Source organism: Carlito syrichta, unplaced genomic scaffold (genome assembly GCF_000164805.1).
Source record: "Carlito syrichta isolate Samal-C Ts95f unplaced genomic scaffold, Tarsius_syrichta-2.0.1 Scaffold304147, whole genome shotgun sequence".
In the NCBI taxonomy this organism is placed as follows: domain Eukaryota; kingdom Metazoa; phylum Chordata; class Mammalia; order Primates; family Tarsiidae; genus Carlito; species Carlito syrichta.
This window is the reverse complement of record NW_007248243.1, coordinates 24,726-41,175: the sequence shown is the minus strand read 5'-3', so window position 1 is coordinate 41,175 and position 16,450 is coordinate 24,726. Positions and strand designations below refer to the sequence as shown.

General features: G+C 44.8%; 1 protein-coding gene across 1 annotated transcript; it reads right to left on the bottom strand.

The window, feature by feature from the left end:
- Positions 1 to 1,200: 1,200 nt before the first annotated feature.
- On the bottom strand, positions 1,201 to 15,716 carry TUBAL3 (tubulin alpha like 3). Its single transcript, XM_021713092.1, has 4 exons — positions 15,679 to 15,716; positions 10,866 to 11,109; positions 3,855 to 4,003; positions 1,201 to 2,145 (listed from the first exon to the last, which is right to left on the bottom strand). Exons 1-4 carry the CDS (start codon positions 15,679 to 15,681, stop codon positions 1,201 to 1,203), a joined length of 1,341 nt encoding a protein of 446 aa, XP_021568767.1. The 5' UTR covers positions 15,682 to 15,716.
- Positions 15,717 to 16,450: the final 734 nt, after the last annotated feature.

Here is a 16,450-nt window from a genome sequence, read left to right as displayed (position 1 = left end):
AAAAAAAACAGAGGGTTCGATCTGGGGTCTAGGTGGCACAAGCAAGAAGGCAGTAGCATTTTAGTTTGGGGACCTCACAACAACAGACAGGCAACTTCCTGCCTCCAGCCAGGGCTTGAGCACCTACTACCTTCTGATTTCTACCTGGGCCACAAGTACAAGTCCTATGGAGGCCAAGCACGAGTATAACTGGAAGGCTGAGGCTGACAGGTAAGACAGCACAGGTAGGCGAGGCTCCTGAGGGTCACCCATCATCTGTTCAAGAGCCACACGCAAGCCCAGCACCGTTCTTTTGCAGCATCGAGTTCACCTCAATTCCAGGTAGTAGCGAAACTAAACACTATGGTTTTTAAAAAATCTCGCTAGTGGTTCTAATGCATTTTTGGCGGTTTTGTCCATAGTAAATATTGTTTCAAATGGAACTATTCAGTACCCAGAATTAATTCCATTCAGTGTTTTTTTAAGTGTCAGATCCTCAGGTCACATTCCTTAAGTTCTCAGGGCTCTCAGGAAGTCCCTAGGGGAGCTCAAGAATCTGCACTTTTACAAAGCCTCTGAAGTGGCTCTGTCATAGGGTTCCGCTGGCCACAATTTGAGAACACCTCCTCCAGGTGGACAGAGCAGCTGAAGAGACGGCTTTCACCTCTGACCTGCAGGACACCAAAATTCAAGTTTTAGAAGAGCCCAAGTTCGTGTGTATAAAAAGCAAACTGAGCCCCTTGGGCACACATTTAGAGAAAGAAAAGAATCAGAATCATACTGAAAATAGTTATGATTTAATCAATGTAAACATGTAGACATGGGGGAAATGAGATTCATAATCGAAATGTGCTGTTTTCTACCTCAGAAACAGAACAGGAAAAGCATACATTTTAGGGTTTTATAACCTCTTCGTTTAAAAAAAAAAAAAATCCAAGAATAAGACCAGGTTTTCATTGTGAAAATCAAAACCCCTCGTAGAAGTGGCCCAGCAGTTCAAAGACCTTAGACCCCAAAGGCTCCCCGATCACAGAGCTGGCTCACATGTGGCAGGCCACAAACTGTGTGCCCATTGTTAATCCCGACCCATTTAGTCTAGTGTGGAATTCAGGGTCTTGCTTGGTTTGGTTTTGTTTTTCTTCGAATAGGGGAAACTCTACCCACTGAGCGTACAAGGCTTGAGAAGAAAGCATGACATTGAACCCAATAGCCATACTTGCATCAAAAACCTTGTGCCACCTCCTCATAATCCCTCTCCAGGGCTGCCAGGTCTTCCCTGGCATCCAAGAACTCCCCTTCTTCCATGCCTTCTCTGAGGTACCAGTGCAGAAACGCCCTCTTGGCATACATGAGGTCGAACTTGTGGTCCAGGCGGGCCCAGGCCGCCACGACGGCCGTGGTGTTGCTCAGCATGCAGACCGCCCGCTGGACTCTGGCCAGGTCCCCTCCTGGCACCACCGCAGGTGGCTGATTGTTGATGCCCACCTTGAAGCCCGTGGGACACCAGTCTACAAACCGAACCGAGTTCCTGGACTTGGTGGCCGCAATGGCCGCGTTCACTTCCTTAGGGACCACGTCCCCCCTGTAGAGCAGACAGCAGGCCATGTACCGCCCAAGTCGAGGATCACACTTGACCAGCTGGTGGGAGGACCCAAAGCAAGCCGCGGTGATGTCTGCGACGGAGAACTGCTCGTGGTAAGCCTTGTCCGCAGAGATAACCGGGGCGAAGGCTGTCATGGGGAAGTGCACTCTTGGATAAGGGACCAGGTTGGTCTGGAATTCAATCAGGTCCACGTTCAAGGGCCCTTGGAACCGGAGGGAGGCGGTCATGGAAGACACCGCCTGCACGGTCAGTCTGTTGAGGCTGGCATAGGAGGGGCGCTCCAGGCCGAGTCTATGATGGCAGATGTCATAGACGGCCTCGTTGTCCACCATGAAGGTGCAGTCCGAGTGCTCCAGGGTGGAGTGGGTGGTGAGGACGGCATTGTAAGGCTCCACCACAGCAGAGGCGATCCTAGGGGCCGGGTAGATGGAGAACTCCAGCTTAGTCTTCCCGCCGTACTCTGCCGAGAGCCGCTCCAGCAGGAGCGACGTGAACCCCGAGCCAGTGCCCCCTCCAAAGCTTCGGAAAACCAAAAATCCCTGAAGTCCGCTGCACTGTTCTGCCTGAGAAGAGTAGACGGGATGTGAGAATTCAGCCAGAAACATCAGAGGTAGTGAGCTGGATGGCAGTGGTAGGATACAAGTTCCCAAACAAGACAAAACCTTTCAGAAGGGCCAGGTTCACCGTGAACTCCACAGCAAACGCAGCTACTTTGAAATGCACTCGAGGGGTAGGAGGAAGGGAGCTCTTTGGAGTTTTACTATAAGCAGGGTATAAATATTCAACTGTCTTTCACTGCCCGTCATGAATTCATTTGTATGTGATCTCAAGCGAGGCCTTAATCAATAATAAAGAAAAGCTGGGCTCAATGGCTCAGCCTGTCATCCCGTGCCTTTAGGAGCCGGAGGTGAGTGGATTGCCTGAGCCCGCAGGTTCAAGACCCGCCTGGGCAGCGAGACCTCATCTCTACAATAAATCAAAAAATCAGCCAGGCGTGGTAGCACATGCCTGTAATTCCGGTTACTCAGATGGCTGAGGCGGAAGGATTGTCGCCAGAGCCCAGCAGGTGGAGGCTGCGGTGCCGGGAGCGGCCACTGCACTCCAGTCTGGGCAACAGTGAGACTCCAACTCAAAAAAAAATAATAATAGTAAAGAAAAGGAAGTGACAAACAAAACATGGAAGCTAAATAATCTTCCCACCATAGTAGGGGGGACCCCCCCAAAACACCAGAATTATCTTTTGGAGGGTGGGCCCCTGGTAGTGTGGGCTTCCCCTGCTAGGTAATGTTCTAGGAGCCGATAGCATCCGTGTACCAGCCATGTAGTGTTGTTGTGAGAGGCTGCCTTCAGCTTCAGTGAATGTTTTTGGTTTGGGTTTTGTTTTTGAAGATTTTTTTCAACGCATTTGCCCATTTGATGATGGGTGATTTACAAACACACCTGCCCACACCACACTGAGTGTCGAGCAGTTTTGGACCAAAACCGTCATGACCTCTGTGTCCTGCCCTCCCTATCCACCTGCTCTCACCCCAGGCGACTTTTTTTGGTTTCCCCGGATGAAAAAAGTCTCCAAAGGAAAACGTTTTGCTGATGTGGAGGAGCTGAAAAAACAGAAACAAAAGACAGCAGAAGCACTAAGAGGCATCAAAAGTGACAAGTTCAAAAACTGTTTCGCAGTTGAAAAGTATCTCGACAGGTGTATTGCATCAAATGGAGAATACTTTGAAGGTGACTGAAATCTAAACATGCAAAAATAAAAACACAATTTTTACAAATAAATCCCAGGTTTGGGGGGTTCCCCCTCATAGACGAAGTGCCTGGCACTTCTATGTTCCCTCTGGCATGCTGGTGTAAAAGGTGTTGCCTCACCTAGCAATTATGCCAAACACCAAAACCCTTGCTCCGCAAAGGGTCTCCAGACTCCAATCCTTACAGAAAAATCAACTGTCAGCAAACAGTCATTATCCTCCAGCTAGGGTGTGCCTGCCTCCTGTCAAGTTCGTAAATTATGGTGACTCTCAGAAAGGGACAGGTTTCAGAGTTGCTTTGGAAGATCCTGGTAACAAGGTAACCGGGGGTTCCCCAGTAAGTGTGGAGGTTTCTGTCCTCCTTCTTATGGAACTAGAGCCAACACAAGAACCCTTCCCCGGCTCAGAGCACCTGGGCGACGTCCAGGGCGAGAGGGTTGTGCCAGACAGGTAATGCCAGGGAGTCCTGCTGCAGGACCCCACACGCCCAGGCCCGCCCCGCCCAGAGAAGAGGGGCCACTTGCCAGCTTCCGAGTCCTCTCCAGCACAAGGTCGATGACCTCTGACCCCACGGAGTAACGACCTCGCGCATAGTTGTTGGCGGCATCCTCCTTCCCGCTAAGGAGCTGCTCGGGGTGGAAGAGTGAGCGGTGCTTCCCGGTCCGGATCCCATCTGCACAGGGCGACAGGGGGTCAGTGCGCTTGGGCCAGTTCATCAGTCAACCCTCTGCGAGGCCTCCCAGGGCCCTGCATCTGGGCCCGTGCTTCCCCCAGTGTTTGGGCGAGGAACGGAAGTCTACGTTGCTGAATTGGCCTTCCTTCGTCTGGGAAAAGGTGGGATTCCTTCCATACAAATCGAAAGGATGTTTTCCTATCGTACACCCTGTATTAGTCTCCCAGGGCTGCTGTCACCAGTGACAACACACTGGTGGCTGAAAACAACAGAAATGTATTTCTTAATGGTGCGGAGAACCAGAAATGGGAAACGTATGTGTTGGGAGGACTGGTTCCTTTGGAGGTGCTGGGAGAATCCGCTCCATGCGGGGGGCCAGCCCCTGCAAGTTTTAGGGAGTCCCTTGGAAGATGTGGTGGCGTCAGCGAATCTGTAGGGATAGATATTAAAAGAAAGAAAGATGGAAGGATAGATATAAAGAGGAAGAAAGAGAAAGTGGACAACTGTTCAGTGAAATGAGCAGAAGCCATTTATTGAAAGTTACAGCAGTATTTATCCCCAAATTTTACACAGGCAGTCTCACAAGTCTTTCACGTGAACACAAAGCCAGGTTCGGGGGGGGGCATCCCCCACCCATCAGACGCTTAGGTGTGAGGAGGGACAAACCCCAAGATTGTCTCATTGTTCCCTTTGCTAGTTAATGTTCTTCAAAAGCAGTGCAACAGTCCCTACTAGCCTAATGATGCTCTGATAATCAATAACTTCTAGAGCTCACACAAAACCCATGATGACTATCTTAAATTTTTTACTACCTACACAATGCTACGGAAGCTCTTAATTATAGCTTAAGCCAATTTCCTAAAGAATGTGGCCCAGTCCAAAGATCACACTGGGCCCTACAGGATGTGGCCCAGTCCAAGGTCCACGGTGGGCCACCTTTTGGAACAATAGACTACAATCTCTTAACAAAATGGCTATTCCAGAGTCCTATATATCTGTCCTAATTTCTATGAAAGTTTTCCAATTCTTAATTCTAATATATAAAGCTGATTAGCAGCAGCATAGCTTCTAAAACCTAAATGTAAACTGTAAATGTACTAAGGCCAAAACTACGATAGTAAAAAATGAAGACAATGAAATTTTTTAAGTTAACTATATTCTTATTAAACCTAAAAATATCATGATTGATTATGCTTGAACTAACATGATTCCTTGATGTAGTATGACCTATTCTACAATACCTTCTATGAATAAAATAAATTCAATTTCTATAATAGGTAGAAAAAAGACCTTACATTAACTGTAGCTAAAGCCGGCCTAAAAGAATGCAGCCCAGTCCAAAGTACGCGCTGGGCTCTCAGGAATGTGGCCCAGCCCAAACTCTGTGCTAGGCCACTCTTGATAATCATCTATACCATTGAAAAGCTGAAAACAGCTCTCCATAAGTATTTACTAATTCTACAAATATTCTTTTAAATCTTATAAAGAAGCTTGTACCGTATAAAAGGCTCCCAAATGTGACCTGAATTTGAATTATAACTAATACCTAAGCCTAAACCACAGTTTATGGGAAACAGGAACAATGGGTTTCTAGAGTGAGCCATGCCTGTCACAGTCACAGAGCCTTCAACTTAGGCCAGCAGAGTTCCTTTAGGTTGTTTGTGCTGCATGGCAAAAGGGGGAGGAAAATGGGGTCTACGGCTTCCGAACACGTCCTAGCGGTCTCGGGATCCACGGCTCTCCCTGATCCCTAACGCTCAGTGGGCCTCCGTGGCCGGCTCCCAACAGCTCCATACCTCTCTCCTAGAGTCTGGGGACGACAAACGGTGGCTGGTGCTCCTTGGCTTGTAGCTGCCCCACTCCCGTCTCTGCTTCTGGCATACAAGCCTTTTTTATGTGTGGTGGTGTGGTGTCTGGGTGCTCTCTCACTCGCTCTTTTTTCTTGGTGGTGGGGAGAAGGTAGAGACGAGGTCTTGGTATGTTGCCCAGACTGGTCTCCTGGGCTCAAGCGATCCTCCCTCTTTGGCCTCCCAAAGTGACGGGATGACAGGCATGAGCCATCATGCCCAGCTGTCTCTTCTTATAAGGACATAATTTTTTTGGCATTTAGGGCCCACCCTGTTCCAGGATGATCTAATCTTAACTACATCCAAAAAGAATCTAGTTTGTTTGTTTTGTTTTTTTTTTACTTTGTGTTACCATACCGGTCCTCTTGCAATGGGTATTTTCACACTCTCTTATTCAATTTTTCCAAAATGTGATTTTTTTTCTGCCTAATCTGAACAAATGTTAGTCTCCTGTAAAGCCAGGTTATTTAATGTAAAGGGTGTTTTGCACAAGTTATGCCACATTATTTCTGTTATCAGCAAGTATTGGTTCCTCCTTGACATTACATTTATTTGTAAATGATTAGAAGTGTATTGCAGGTTTAAAACAGTGTTTCAACCTACAGCTCACATTCCCTTAGTTTTGAAATGACTATACGACCAATCTGGAATGTCTGAAATTAGAGAAAAATCCACGGCTGAATGGAAAATAAAAAGGCCTCTTTCACAGACACACTTCCATAGAGAGCACAAAGGGCACCACCCTTCTAGAGAATTCCTTTGCCCTGATCTTTTTCAAATAAGGCCACATTCTGGGGTTCCAGATGGATATGAATTTGGGGGACACTCTTCAACCCCACTACACGCCCTATGGCCATTTCGCATTTTTGAGACAAGTATTGTTATCCACAAATAGCCAACCGTGTGCCGGAAAAGCACACAGAAAGGCATACCAATCCAAATCATTACTGATGTGCTTTAAAAGAGTTTTCTTTAGCCAAGAAGGCATGGCACACCCAGTTGCCCACACGACTCAAATGCAGTGAGCATAAACACACAAAGCTGGGGAACCGGTGTCAAGATGCTGGCAGGACTAAAGACAACCGAGAACAAGCCTTGCCTGGCTTCATTGCCTTCTAAAACCCTGGGCAGCATGCCCCGCTCCCCTATCTTAGAATGACTCAAATCGCATCATTCCTGATGATTAAGCAGCAGTGTGTGAGAGTTTTGGGAATGTTGCCCTGGCTACTGCGGGACACCACCCTGCTTAGTAGCTAGAAGCGTGTGTGCTCAAGAATCAGTTTCCTGGGTTCGTGGCTTGCCTTCCTTACCAAATTGGAGAGAAGTTACTTAGTCAATTATTTCAGCTCACGGGCAAGGATGCTAGTAATGAGCTGTTATGAGGACTAAATAAGAACTGAGGGCACCATGCGTGGCCCATACAAAAACAATGAGAGGTAATAACGATAGAACTGGCTTCATGACATGCACTTACACAGATTTGCCTCATCTCACATCATTGGCCTTGGCACCGGATAGCTGAGCCAGTACCGGAAGCTCACAGTCTAAGGGGAGGTGTGCCATGTGCAGGTTTGCTCACAGGTGTATTGCATGACGACTAGGTTTCAGCTTCTATGGAGCCCATCACCCAGATGGTGAGCATGGTGCCCAGCAGGTCGTTTTTGGACCCCTGCCCCCCTTTTTCCTCCCCTTAGGAGTCCCAGTCTCTGTGGTTCCCATCCTTGTGTCTGTGTATACCCAGCGTTTAACTCCCACTTTTATAAATGAGAACATGTGGTTTTCCGTTTCTGTACTTAGAATTTGCTTAGAATCACGGCCCCCAGTTGTGTCCATGTTGCTGTAAAGAACATGATTTCTTTCTTTTTTATGGCTGTGTAGTATTCCATGGTGTGTATAGGCCACATTTTCCTTATCCAGTCCACCATTGATGGGCACCTGGGTTGGCTCCATGTTTTCACTGTTGTGAATAGATGCACTATGTTTCCAAGAGTGAGATTGTTTTCTCATTCGCCTCATTCCTAAGCCTCAATTTTTCATGCCTCCTAATGATTATATTTATTAAATTTGAGTTGAAATAACTTTTAACTAGTTTACACACAAAACCCCCAAAATCAGGCTATTTAAGAGATATATTTATGATTCTGGGCAGGACTATTTGCTTCTCATCTAAAGCTATAAGGCTGTGATCAGTCTTAGGAGGCAATTTATGGATGTCGTCTTCTTCATGACAACATTTGACGGGGATCTTGAGGGCCACTGGGTCCATAAATTCAGTAAAATTTGCTGTCTCAGAGTTTAGTGAGTAGAGCATCCAACACTTGTAAATAATCCAGTACCATCTATTCTAACTTCATGTTACCCATGTTGCTCAGAGACTTCAGTACCCGACCCCGTGTCCTTAACCAACATCCTCAGAGACTTCAGTGGTATTTTTTTTATTGTTTAATAATAAAATAATGTCATATGAGTGTATGTTTGTCACATGGGCGTGTTGCACACTGGTGGGGATTAGGTTTCAGAAGACCCATTCGCCAGAGTGTGAACACTGTACCCAACAGGTAACTTCTGAACCATAACCACCCTCCCCGCCTGCCCCCTTTGAGTCTCCCCAGCGTCTATTATTTCCATCTTTGTGGTCATTTAGGTCAGTGTTGGTTTTTCTGTTTCTGAGTTAGTTCACTAAGGGTGATGTGCTCCAGCTCCATCCATGTTACTGTAAAGGACATTATTTCATTCTTTTACATGACTGCGTAGCATTCCATGATATATATGCATATACCATATAATCTACACACCATATTTTCCTTATCCAAACTACCATTGATGGAGACAGAATTATTTGACCGTTTCTTGGCTTCCGTAACTCTAACACCATCCAGCAGCATTCCACTTGAATCATCACTCAGAACTATTCCACCTTCGAATCTCAAACTTGCAAATCTTTCTCTAATCCCAATTTCCTTACCTTGCCCTAACTTCACACATAACCCAGCGCCTAGCCATCTTCCCAACCTCGTCTCCCACTTTGCTCTCCTGCTCACACCCTGTATTCTGACCACAGTGAACTCAAATATGCTATCAATTTGGTTTCTGTTGGTCTGCGCTCTACTTGAACGTAGGCTCCATGGCGACTGAGACTACATGTATCTCCAATGTCAAGAATGGTGCCTAGAACATAAGAGTCTCTCTTATTTGTTGAATGAAACAAGGAAAATCCACGCCCTCTAGCTAAGTCCTGGAGTACTGTTTTTACTTGTGTGTGTTTGTCTGAACCAGCTCAAGACACCTTCAAAATCACCTTTCCTCCAGACTGTGCCCAAGAGGACTGTGGAATTTCTCCAGGCATTTGCCGTCTTTCTCTCCTCTGACTATCTCGAGTTCTGATCCTTGACCATGAATCTGCTATTTTCCTAGTGTCTTTGGATAGGCACAAACTAAACTATCTGCTGTGACAGCCATAATACTGAGAAATGGCCTCTCACATTGCTTATTCAGCTACATTTACCAAAGTCCACTGGCGACACACATATTCCACCCAGCCAAGGTTCCTGGGATGCCAGATTCCAGCTACTGCTCAGAGTTGCAAACTCCCACTTGCCTTAACCAGAAACTCAGATCTTCTTAGAGCACTTATAACCCACATGAGAAACAATTTCTCTTAGCCTCCATACTGGTCTCAACTGTTCTTGAAGTAGTCAGTAATTCCTGTTTCTGCTTTACAATATTTAGCAGAGTAATGCTGAATCTATATGTAGGTAGCATGGCCCCAACAATTCTTAACTTTACCCTCTTAATAAAACTTCTTATCTTTTCATTTGTGTTGTGTTATCTTCTTCCCCCAATAGGTCTATTACTTAGTCAGCCTCAGTTCCGATGAGAAAATCAACTCCCATCTAGTACAGACAGACTGTACTTTCCAAAGATGGCCCACAACAATTCCCATCTCACATGTGCTTCTAGAATCCCGTTATTTCGGCATCACAGGGTAGAGTCAGACTATATCCCCTCTCTGGGTGGATCCTTGTAACTGCCTCAACCCATTGAGAACAGCTAAAATGACACTATGTGACTTCAAGGCTAGGTTATAAAAATGCCATGGACTTCCCTCTTGTTCTTATGAGATGCTTGTTCTTGGAACCCGGCAGCCATGCTATGAGGAAGCCAAAGCAGCCCACAGAGAGACCTAGGTCAGGCAGGACCAACGCCCTACCCACAGCCCTGGTCTAAGTCTCGGCCGATAGCCAGCACCAACAGGCCAGCCACACAAGTGAACTCCTTTCAGAATGGATGTCCCAGCTTTCCCTTGAGCCTTCCTAGCTGATGCCACACAGAGCAGAGAGGGGCTGTCCCCTCAGAGTCTCACCCAAATTGCTGATCCGTGACAAAACAATGATCATTATTGCCCTAAACCACCAAGTTTGGGGAAAGTATTACATGGCAATAAATAACTGATACGCAGTATCAGACCCAAATCTGCCTACCTCTCTAGTTTTTCTCTTAAGTTAGTAAAACCTTCTCTCTCCATTTTCTTTCCAGCTCCATTTCAAGAGTTTTTGTGTGTCATACAACAAAGGCTGCCGTTAATAATTACAAAATTGTATTGGCTAACTGGAATATTTTATTTTGCTCCTTGCTTTTTAAGGATCATTTTCAAATATCCTACTCTTTAGAGGCAGATCATAACACATTTTCAGATACTTTGACAGTTGTTTGCAGAAATGGTTCTCAAGCCCAGGAAAATACTTGGTGTTCTGTTGTGATATGTATGTAGATCAATTAACAAGGTATTAGTTTGTCTCATCACCCAGGAAAAGAAAGCTAACCTAATATTCCCTTAGGATATGTTTGTCATGTTAACACCCTAAATGGCCATTGAGTAAGTCTCTAAATTTGGAAACGGTCTGTGTGATCTTGTTCAGATGGATTAGTGTAATCTGATAATATCCCACCTACTTGATGTGTTCGTTTTGAGTGTGGACCTGGCCAAGCACACTAGAATGTAGCATTTATATTACCTATAACCGTCGGCTCCAAGTCCATGAAGAGTGCTCTGGGCACATGCTTCCCAGCTCTCGTCTCACAGAAGAAGCTATCGAAAGATGCACTCGGATGCTCCATTTTACCATTTTCCAGTTGATCCTGTTTATGGTCAAGAATGACGCCGTCTGGCTGGATTCCATGTTCCAGGCAATAGAGTTCCCAGCAGGCATCCCCAATCTGGGTGCCAGCTTGACCCACATGGATGGAAAGGCACTCTCTCTGAAATAAGCCACAGCGAGTTGGAACTGAGTGTTTTGACAAGGGCTATGTTACTTGGCACTTCTGGTTATGAATGACAAAAACCAGCTAGCTGAAGGTCATAGAAATTTGGTATAAGGATAACCAAATGTGTTTCATGGAAACCAAAAACCAGACTACAGCTAAGCTTCAGGGACAATTAAACCAAGAATTTACATTCCATTAAAAAGTTTATTTCAGCAACATAAATTAAGCACCTACTCTGTACTTGGCTAAGAACTGAATTAAGAATAACTCAAGACAAAATACAACTGATTTAACTTCACTCTTAATATAGATGATATATACAAACATATATGTGTGTATCAAGTTGACTTACTCAGAAAAAATTAGCTAGTTATAGGAAATAAATCAAATTAATGTCAATATTCAGGTTTGTCGGATATTAAAATCCATTAAATTCATGATGTCATTTTTTATGCCTTGAGATATTACATCTACTATTCATAGTCACACCAAATAAGCGTAGCTATTCTAAACTTAAGACCAGTGGAAAATTTAATAAGAAAAAATGCTGTAGATTTAACAATCCCAAAATGTAAAACTTCTATATCATAACAAACAAATTTATGTACAAAAATTGATTTTGTATGGTTCAAATTTCGTACATATTACTTTTAAAAAATACTTGAGACATCCACTAGATAAACAGGTAAATGACATACACGAAAAATTTACCAAAGAAAGAAAGACTAAAATGCAAAGATGTAGCCGGGCTCGGTGGCTCAGCCTGAAATCCCGCGCCTTGGGAGGCTGAGGTGAGTGGATTGCCTGAGCCCGCGGGTTCGAGACCCACCTGGGCAACTTGGCGAGACCTCATCTCTATAATAAATCAAAAATCAGCCAGGTGTGGTAGCGCGCGCCTGTAATTCCGGCTACTCGGAAGGCTGAGGCGGAAGGATCGCCGGAGCCCAGCAGGTCGAGGCTGCGGTGGCCGGGAGCGGCCACTGCACTCCAGTCTGGGCGACAGAGTGAGACTCCAACTCAAAAAAAAAAAAAAAAAAATGCAAAAGATGTGGGCCCCAATGGCATTCCCAACATTATAATTTATAATGTGAAAACCAAGAACCAATATACTTAATCTGCTTAACTATTTGTCTGTTGTTGTTTTTTCTTTTGTTTTTTTGTTTGTTTTGGTTTTTTGAGTCAGAGTCCCATGCTATCATCCAGACTGGAGTGCAGTGTCACACTCATGGCCACCCCAGTGTCAACCTGCCAGGCTCTGGCAATCCTTCTGCCTCAGCCTTCCAAGTAGCCAGAACTACAGGCGCGCGCTACCACACCCGGCTAATTTCTTTTGATTTATTGTAGAGATGAAGTCTCACCAAGTTGCCCAGGCTGGTCTCGAAGCCGTGGGCTCAGGCAATCCACTTGCCTCGGCCTCCCAAAGTGCTGGGATGACAGGCGGAGCCACGAGCCCGGCCTGTCTGTTGTTTTTAAAGGATGTTACATTGATGCAATAGCATATTGTGCAATCTTTAAATGTTTATTCAAAAAAAAAAAAAAAGATTTATGAGATGGAAAATGCTGATGGCAACATTAAGTAAAAAGCACATCAGATGTATAATTGTATATAGAGTATGGTGTCAAACACATCCAAAAGTGGGCATAGAAACAGAAAATGCACCAAGATACTGACTCTAGTTACAGCTGAACAGCAAGTGATTTTGTTGTTATTTGAAGTTTACTATTTTCTTTCGCCCTCATCAGCCTCCACCCCCATCCTACTCTTCATAATCATTCACTTTTTTTTTGAGTTGGAGTCTCACTCTGTCGCCCAGACTGGAGTGCAGTGGCCGCTCCCGGCCACCACAGCCTTGACCTGCTGGGCTCCAGCGATCCTTCCACCTCCGCCTTCCCAGTAGCCAGAATTACAGGCATGCGCTACCACGCCCAGCTGATTTTTTGATTTATTGTAGAGATGAGGTCTCGCTGCCCAGGCGGGTTTCGAACCCGCAGGCTCAGACAGTCCTCTCACCTCACCCTCCCAGAGGCGCGGGATTACAGGCTGAGCCACCGAGTCCGGCTTCACTTTTTTTTTTAAGGCAAACAACTCTTCTGGTAAGTTTTAAAGACACAATGATCTACTCCTTTAAGAGAGGGAAAGGAAAACGTAAGTCCTATAATCTAGTGACGGCAACCACTGGTGTTAATACTGGTGCAGTTTGATTGTCAGTGGTGCTGGAACAAGTCTACACAGAGGGTCTTACAGAGTGAGACCTCTTGTCTTCTGCATCGTCAGAGCTCTTTGAGCTGTCCCACCAGATAAGCTGAGGGTTAACCCTGCCCTTGTCCATGTCATCATGGCCCCAAAGCCTGAGAATTAACCAGAAAAAGACCTCGGGCTACTTGTCACCATTGCCCTGTGGTCTATGCAGACCAGTAGGGAGGGAGGGAGGAAGCGGTCTGCCAGCCACACCCCTGCAATCTGACTTGGACTCTGTTCCCGTTCAGCACCACCAACCCTTGTACTTTGTCTCTGCGATTCACGAGGCATAACACGGCCCTCTTTGCTTCTGAGAAATTCAGTTTCACTACTTCAGTAGAATGTCTATCTTGATTCTTCTCTGTGCAATTGTCTGTGTCTCAAAACAAAGGCTTCAAGCTTAACTTGGAAAGCACTTCTCTTAGGACCAACTAATATTTCACCTCTCAAAACAGCACATTCTGTTATAAACAAGAGTATACGAATACCCTTATCTGCAAAGCACAGCTTTACTCCTCTCCCCTTCTGTCGAACTTAAATTGCTATAAATACATAGGCGACTTTGAACAGATCAAAACTTGGTTCTCGAAATGTAAGTTAAAACGTTTTAAAAGGAGAAGGAACCTCATTGCTTCTGCATCATGAAAACCTTTTACTTTGTAAAGTACATGTAGATGTTTCCCACTCTCTTCCTGGACCAATTTCATATTCTAGTCATGAGTAAAATTGACATGTTCATATGGCATTTGCTCACAACATTCGCAGTACAAATAATCGCTCACATTTTTTAAAAAGTGCTCCTCGTCATGTGGTGTGTTCCCCAAGTGGTTCAGACATCAACATGATGCTATTCTTTTTTTAACTCCACATGGAATAACTTGGTCCAACAAGCATCCTTCTTGGTTTAATATTTACTTATTTATTTGTTTGTTTATTATTTATTTATTTAGAGTCGGAGTCTCATTCTGTCACCCAGGCTGGAGTGCAGTGGCACGATCATAGCTCACTGCAGCCTCAACCTCCTGGGCTCAGGTGATCCTTCTACCTCAGCCTCTCAAGTAGTTGTGATTACAGGCACATGCCACCACTCCTGGGCTCAAGCAGTCCTCCTGCTTCAGCCTCTCGAAGTGCTTGGGATTACAGGCATAAGCCACCACACCCAGCCCGTCTTGGTTTTAGAAGAAGCTGAGTTTATAACCCAACTGTGTCCAAGATATAAAAGACTATCGTCACCTTATTCCTCTTTTAAACACTCTCTCCTTTCCAAATTCTCTATTAAAATATGTCACACTTTAAAATAGTATAAGATTGTAAAACTCCCACTGACTGGCAACACTAAGTCCTGGCAGATTGTTAAACGCTGCTGTAGAGATTATTTGCATTACTAGAAAGGTACAACTTTTTAATTACACTTTTAATGGTAGATTCACATGCAGTTGTAAGAAATAGCACATGAACATCCGTGTATCCCTTACCTATTTTCCCCAAGAGAAATATCTTACAAGATTATAATACAAAATCACAAACCTGAATTGCTAACATTGATACAGTCAAGACGCAGAACATTCCACTACCACAAGTATCCCTCATGTTGAAAGTCATAATGTTTGGAAGCAAAACATTTTAAACATCCTTAAAATGCTGGACAGAGAGTTCAATGAGGGGACAAAATCAAAGACGAAAACACAGTTGGAAAGGTTGTTTCTATTTAAGAATTAAAAATTCTAAGATCCTGAAAATTACTAAATGGCACAAGAGGCAATAAAGGGGAAGTAGATTTTAAAATGTAGTCCCGTTACTACATTACTGGAAGTAATTCTATTCATTATTGTACTCAAAGAACTAAACTCAGGAGAAGACAAAGAAGATATCTGTGCACTTGACCCTGCCAGGCATTCTTGAGGTTAGCAATGGTTAGCTGAGTCTGAAGTCACCAGAAACTCTAACGTGTAATCAAAAGCGAAGCAATGAATATCTATAGAAAAATCAGTACATCGGGCCTGAAACTACGAGGAAAACTAAAGGTAGCAGAGGTTCTTCAATTCTTCTTCAGCTCTTCAAGGCAGGGAAATACTGCGAATCAACTGAGCTTTACCTAAAAGAAGCAAAACTGCAGATGAATAGATTAGAACCCCTCCACACTTGCTTTCAACTTATATCCTTGGATAGTGCAAGAAACAATTGTCTCTTTACAGCTTTCTTCTCTTGTCTTAAAAATGTATTGAGAATTGTTTGCTGGGGGGGAAAGGGCCAAATATGATTAGTCAAGTTCGCTACACACCAAATCAATGCTGTCATCCGTGTACAAGCAGGCGGTCACTTACCATACTGGCATGCACGCGCCCCTCCTGCCCAGTGGTAATGATTAAGGAGCATTCCAGTTGAGCTTTATCACAAGGAGGAAATGGCTCTACCTGAGGGCTGAAGAACCGTCTTTACTTAAAGCAGTACAACCTCTTTTTAGGTTTTTAGTTGTCTGATCTCTGAGTAGCTGTGTCAGGTCTGAACAACCTGTGATAAAGTTTGCGTACAATAACAGAAGAATTAATGAGAGCTTATCCAAATCTGCTTCAAACTTATTCCTATGTTGAAAATAACAAGTGTTTTTAGCTATTTGTTTTTTATTTTTTAAAGAGAGAGGCTTGCTCTGTCACCCAGGGTGGAGCGCAGTGACACGAACATAGCTCACTGTGGTCTCAAATGTTTGGGCTCAAGAGATCCTCCCGCTTCAGCCTCCCAACATGTCTTTTAAAAATCCCCTCTTGTATTAAGAATTCATTAAGCATCGGCCGGGCTCGGTGGCCCAGCCTGCAATCCCAGCACTTTGGGAGGCCAAGGTGAATGGATTGCCTGAGCCCACGGGTTCGAGACTCGCCTGGCCAACTTGGCGAGAACTTATCTCTACAATAAATCAAAAACTAGCCAGGCGTGGTAGCGTGCACCTGTAGTTCCAGCTACTTGGAAGGCTGAGGCAGAAGGATCGCCGGAGCCCAGCAGGTCGAAGTTGCAGTGGCCGGGATCGTGCCATTGCACTCCCGTCTGGACAACAGAGTGAGACTCCAACTCAAAAATTAAAAAATTAAAATTAAAATTAAA